The sequence below is a fragment of the Rhagoletis zephyria genome, unplaced genomic scaffold (assembly GCF_001687245.7).
Source record: "Rhagoletis zephyria isolate East Lansing unplaced genomic scaffold, Rhagoletis_zephyria_1.1 Rzeph_scaffold_01362, whole genome shotgun sequence".
In the NCBI taxonomy this organism is placed as follows: Eukaryota; Metazoa; Arthropoda; class Insecta; order Diptera; family Tephritidae; genus Rhagoletis; species Rhagoletis zephyria.
Window position 1 is genome coordinate 33,241 of NW_016158446.1, and position 6,531 is coordinate 39,771.

Sequence of the window (6,531 nt, forward strand, 5' to 3'; positions counted from 1 at the left end):
GCTCTTTTAGCTTTATTTTTTTGTTCATTTAGCCTTTTCTCTGAAAAAGTTCTGGCAACACTGGTAAATACGAGTATAATTTTCCGTCATCCCTTGTCAAATTTGGTTTGGAGACAAACCGGTTTCGGCGTTGTGCCATCTTCAGTGTCATTTTTCGTTCTCAGAGAACGAGCAGGAGGATAGCAGAGAACGAAAAATGACACTGAAGATGGCACAACGCCGAAACCGGTTTGTCTCCAAACCAAATTTGACAAGGGATGACGGAAAATCGTTCCACATTACATCACACTCCTACCCTGTCGGAAACACCAACAACAAAAATGAGAGTATAATTTTCGTTTTCATTGCACCACATCGATTTCATCTTCATTCTCACTCATTTCACCACATGACGAATCGTCGCTGGAAAAGCCATCCGGCAAGTGCTTTCCGTCGTTTGTAGCTCGCATGCTATCCTCCTGCTGGGCAATCGACGAGGCGCTTGCATTACTTGCCCCACTGTTTGCTGGCGAAGCAATTTGCTTTTCTTGACCACATTTCAGATTTTCTCGCGTATGTCGCCATTTCATGCGACGATTTTGGAACCAAACTTTCACCTAAAACAAAGGAAAATTTCATGGCTAAGACATTAATTTAAAACATCTTAACTAACCTGCGCATCAGTCAGGTTAAGTCGCGCTGCCAGCTTCCGGCGATCGGGTTTAGTGATATATTTCTGCTGTTGGAATTGTATTTCAAGTCCTTTTCGTTGCAAATTACTAAAAACAGCACGCGACCAGGAGCGTTTTCGCTTTCCATTGCCTCCACTACCGCTAGTGGCATTATTGTTGTTCATACTGATGTTGCTACCACTCGCGGTCGTTAGTTGTAATTGTGTGGGTGTGGTGTTACCTGCTGCATTATTTGATGACATACTAATATTTTGCGCCACATGGTGAGGATGCTGCTGCCGATGATGGTTAATCAGGCTGGCGGTACTCATGGGAATATCCATTAGTTGATGTGCATGTGTTTTTAACCCAGTAAACCGTGCCGTCAATGTGGGTGGTGCGAAGCGTTGTGCACTCAATGAAGCGTTAGGGAACGACTTGAGGCCAAGATTACCGGCGGTATTAATAGTACCACCTAAATTTTGGAGTAAACCAGGCGGGACGCCAAACATTTGTGAATGTGTTGCATTCGATTTTTGCTGTTGTTGGAAGCGCAGGAGAGCTGAGGTAGCCAGACTGGAGTATGATGTATGGGCTGGTGCTGTAATAAATAAGCAAAACTGATTAGCACTTTTAATTTTAACCATTAAAAAGTAAATAAGAGAAAATTGTAATCATCCAAAAAGGGTAAATTTGGTATAGACGGCTAAAGTTCTTAACAGTGCCATTAAGTTCTGTAAGTCGAAGACTATGTGTAGCAATTGAAGTATGTATTTGTGGCAGAGTACTGCAAACTGGGTATGGATATAAATATGTACGGCTGACTTCCAGAACGTCAATTGCTTTGCATCCGTACAAAGTAAGTATAATGTTCTTTAATGCCGAACTACAAAATGTTGGCAATGGGCCATATGCATAAAAACTAAACAATTTCTTTTACTTAAAATTTCATACCTTTCACTTAAATTTATTTGAACAAATCGAGTAAACTGTCTGAAATGTTAAGAAAAAGTATTTGCTTAGTTTTTATGCATACGGCCCAATGAAAAAATTTCCAAACCTTATCTGAAAAGTTATCGAAACGCTTCGCTAGAGTAATCAGCGCATAAGAAGCAAAGTTTATGCTTCGTTTTGGTTACTATTAGCGTTTTAAAAATGTAAAATTCCAAAGGAGTGATTATTGTTATACATATTAAATATTATAATATGCAATATTTCGCAACTCTGCATATACAAACAGTTTAAATAACGCAGTAGAACAATCAGGCCCGTCGGGAGGGAGGGGTCAAAGGGGTGAATCCCCCCGGGCCCGAGCTTTTTAAGGGACCTGAAATATCAGAACCATAACTTCTCATTGCTTTTTTTACAACGCTTTTATCAAATTGCGATGTTGTGTGTCCAGACACCATTTATAGTTAAAACTTTTGCTTTGCAAAGATCCTTTAAAAAGTCTAGACATCAACCTCGTCGGTTGGTATCATATTCAAACTCTAGAGCTAGATCTCGCGTCGCCGGAAGTAGTTATCACCCCTATGCTGTAATCCGAATGTTCGTTGCTACGAATTTGTAGCTCCGTACCGAAAATTCGAAAATTGGTATGCTGTAATCCGATCGTAACTATCAGCGGCACTGCCAGCTAAAAACGTGAAATTCGAAGTTCTTAATCAGCTGCTTTGACAGAAACAAATCAAAATAAATATAATCGCAAGTGAACAGTGAAATTAAAAAAAAAATAGTTTAATCATTATTTGAAAAGACTTTTTCTTAATTAAGTAGAATACAAAGGATGCAGTGGCCGGTGCACTTTTGTCCCAGGAGGAAGGACAGCTAACAGTTGCATTAATATACAAAGAAGATTGTTCTGATCCATTTAGCTTAAATGATAAAATGTAAGCTCCCTCCTTTTAAGGGCCTCCATTTCACTAGATATTGTGCCGCTTTAATTCTTGGAGCGCTTTACCAAAATTCCACCACATCCTCTTTAACTACTTTTACAAAGCCTCGACCAATGTTCGGCCTTTCGCTCATGCATTCCACCAGTTTTTAATATTACGAGCGATTTGTTGTGATCTTCGATCTGATAATTTTGTAAACAATTAAAAAAAAATTTATTTTGTTCTATTCACACTTCAACTTACATTTTTGCGTTTACACCCTTTATTTTATTGATATTTTAAAACAATTTATTTCGCTCCGACACGAGTTGCTATTCGTACAAAATTTCTGACAAATGCATCAAAATGACAGCTACGTCGGATTCACGCATACCAATATTACGAATTTCGAAGATGGCCTACGAATTTTACGATTCGTAGCAAAATCGAATCTACGACTGATTACAGCATACGGGTGTATATCTTGCGCCAAAAATATGCACTATATTCGCTACAGCGGAAATTGATGACACGCCATTTCTTTAAATGAAATTAATTGCTGCTATATGTATGTATGTACATTAGCGTAATCCAAAAATGCATGTGAAAAGTAAGGTCAGAATTTTTATGCTCTTACCCCCTACGATTGTTCTATACCGAAAAAATATACCCATGTTTTTTTATTTTGAAATCAAAAAATATGTAGAGGTCGCTCAAAGCGCTGAAAGTTTTGCATGTATTTTTATATGGGGAAAAAACAACTTTTCATAGAAATGGTATAGAATTCAGATTCAGATAGATAGCAGATTCCCAATAACAATACCCGATTGTCTATTTAACCATTTTTTCATCGCATTGGGGGGACCAATAAAAATTCGTTTGTATTAAAAAATGGTTAAATAAATAATTGGGTATTGTTATTGAAAGTCTCCTGAAGAGAACCAGGGCTTTCCGATCGAAAAATATTGATTTTAAAGGATTCTATAAAATTTCTACGAAAAGTTTTTTTTCCCCATAGCGACCTCTAAGTTTTTTTCTTGATTTCAAAATAAAAAATAGGGGTATACTTTTTTCGATATAGTACATTACAATTACGACTTTACTGTTTTTGGACCACCTTAATGTACATACATATGTATGTATATACTAAACGTGAGCACAAAATATTTTGCTTGCATAGTCTCCTGTTCTCTTTTCAATGCAAGTTGAATTATTTTAATATCTATTGCAAAATATTATACAGACAAGACTAAAGAGTAGAAAATAAACAAATTAAAATAACTTTTTAATATACCACGCTTTTATAAATGGACTAAAAAGTAGAAAATAATATTTCTCAGTCCCATAGAATTTGTTTTGATAACTTTTGATTTTGAAATTTTAGCAAAAGTCATTATAAACAATTTATGAGATTGAAAATGAAAATCGTGGGGCGCACGTAATAGACTTGAATTGATATGAAAAGTAATATATGTATGTATGTGGGTATATTAATAACGACCGCTTAAAATCGATCTCCAATTTGTACTTGCTCTTTAGAAATTTTAAGTCTATGTTATGTAGTTTGACTATTGTCAATTAAATCTAATGCTTTCATATATGTAATACTCCTATATTGGCAGTAAGAGCTAGTACCGTCCGAAAACACTACAGTACAGATATATCAATAAACACGTACGAAAGTAAAGGAACACATACGTTTATTAATAAACATGTACACAACACATATACAACAAGTAATTTTTAGCAAAAAAAACCGACTTCAACTCTCATATAAAAAAAAAAATATATATATATATATCTCATGATCCGCTGATCGTCTCCAATGCAGTTAAAGAATGCGTAGAATTTTCGTCACGAAATTGATATCATAAATTTTGTGTATCTAGTTCAGCTTTCGTCACTAGAAAATTTTACCTCAAAGAGATGTTTTATTTGATATATTTATGCACTATATGGACATCCAATGTGCTTACAACTTATACCGTTTTCTTTTCTCGAAAAAAGGCTGCACTTATTCTGCCTTGAGTTAGCGCTGTCAAATTTTCATGTTCTTTTCTCAGCCCTTTCACAAGGCGTCGTGTTCTTTTCTCAGCAGGTTGCGCTCTGATCCGGAAAAACTGCTGCCTTTTCAGCCCTCAAATAAACGTGAGTGGGAGAGTTGCACGGTTGATTTTTAATTTACGCTTGTAAAATTACAATTTTCCGTATCAGAAATAAGTATTTGCTTTAAAATTACTAAAGACTTACAGGCCATGTGAATAATTCAGCTTTATTAAGTTCTATAAATAAATTGTGATGGAGTAGTATAATTTCTGTTTCATTCCCATATAAAAAACGCAACATTTTCTGAGGTTTCAGGGCACCGCAAAGCAATAGTTCCCACATAAAATGGCAGAACTTTTTTTGAGAAAAGAAAACGCTATTAGTTTCAATTAAACTTAACTAGAAACTACATATGTATGTAGGGTGACCAGACGTTCTGTTTATCAAGACATGTCCTGTTTTCAGAGTGGAATTAAAGTGTCCTGACTGATTGCCTTATTTTTACTAAGATGTCCTTTAATAAACATTTTACTGAGTAATCATATTGCTAGGCGCTGTTTGTATATCGTTATTTTAATAATAATAATAATAGATTGGCGCTTACACATATGTTAGTGTTTGGCCGAGCTTCTCCTCCGATTTGTGGCGTGCGCCTTGATGTTGTCACACAAAGCGGAGGGACCTACAGTTTTACGCCGACTCCGAACGGCGATTGTATTTTTATGAGAAGCTGTTTTTCATGGCAGAAATACACTCGGAGGTTTGCCATTGCCTGTCGAGGGATGACCGCTATTAAGAAAAAACCTTTTTTCTATATTTTTTTGCGATGTTGCTTTGACCAGGGCTTGAACCCAGGCGTTGCGGCGTGGAAGCGCGCACTGCTTACCACTACACCACTAATATATAGTGACCCAGATGTTAAAGCTGAAGCTTCATAGCAGGTTTTTCAGGCATTGCGGCGAAAAATCCATATAAAATGGCGTGCAAGAAATGGCTAAGATATTTTCTTGTGTCAAATTTCCTTAAGGCAGTACGCAGTTCTTAAAAAATTTTCTACGCTTTCTACTACGGTTTTCTTAAGTTTTTTGTAAAAAAAAGAGCACAAGGCAACCCATATTTGCAACAGAAATAAATGCCCGATCCATTATTTCTTGAGGAAAGAGTGAGGCAACAGGCTGTGAAGTATCATAAGTCGAAACTCCTTAGGCACACATACGAAATAAGCTTAGTATCCAGCTCTTAAGAAAACGGTAAAAAAAGTTTGCCATGGTCCTGCAGAAAAATTAAAACAAGGGCACTTATTAAATCTATTTTTTATGTTATGATCAGGAACCGATTTTATGGAAATTGTCTTTTTTTCTCCTAAGGATATAGAGTATATTCCATTAAGAATGTCCACGACTTAGCTTTCCCTGATTCAAGACATACACATTTGATGTTGCCCTTTTTTGCCTTTTTAAGATATTTGCATATTTTTGCCTTTTCTGCCTTTAATTGTAAGGGGCAAGGAAAAAGCCTTTATTTCTGATGATATAAAAGTTTTAAACGTTCCATATTTAAATTGGACGCCACTTGTTACAACTCACGTCGACCGCACCTTTAGTACATTCAAGGCTTTTTTCCTGAGAATCGAATGAAAATGCTGCCAGAAAACTTCATAATGCATCTTGTGGTTCCATGTTACTACAACTATAGGGATTAACCCTAGAATACTAACCTTATTTTTTATTCCTTTAATACTAACGTTCGCCTGTGAGGCTACTTTGAAAACAGTACAAATTCTGTCTTTCTAAAACCTTAAATTTGTTTAAACAAGTAAAGGCAGCGCTGTCTTCGGCTATGCCGAAGGCTTCATACCTTTCATGAACATCTGCAAATTTTACTTTGACAGATTACTGCTTTTGAATACATCTGCATACATCGATAGAGGAGTTACATACTTATATAAAAAATCGCATCTA

At 36.1% G+C, this 6,531-nt stretch overlaps 1 protein-coding gene across 1 annotated transcript; it reads right to left on the minus strand.

The window, feature by feature from the left end:
• Window positions 1-341: 341 nt before the first annotated feature.
• Window positions 342-1,297, minus strand: LOC108363756 (Homeodomain protein 2.0). The gene is made up of 2 exons (XM_017617223.1): window positions 653-1,297; window positions 342-596 (listed from the first exon to the last, which is right to left on the minus strand). Exons 1-2 carry the CDS (start codon window positions 1,295-1,297, stop codon window positions 342-344), a joined length of 900 nt encoding a protein of 299 aa, XP_017472712.1.
• Between the last annotated feature and the right edge of the window lie 5,234 nt (window positions 1,298-6,531).

Bases quoted from the DNA above. Each gene is read 5' to 3' on its own strand.
- LOC108363756 (XM_017617223.1), bottom strand. From the start codon at position 1,297: ATGGTTAAAATTAAAAGTGCTAATCAGTTTTGCTTATTTATTACAGCA. The intron at 597-652 runs GTTAGTTAAGAT...CCTTTGTTTTAG, and splicing joins TTAACCTGACTGATGCGCAG to GTGAAAGTTTGGTTCCAAAA.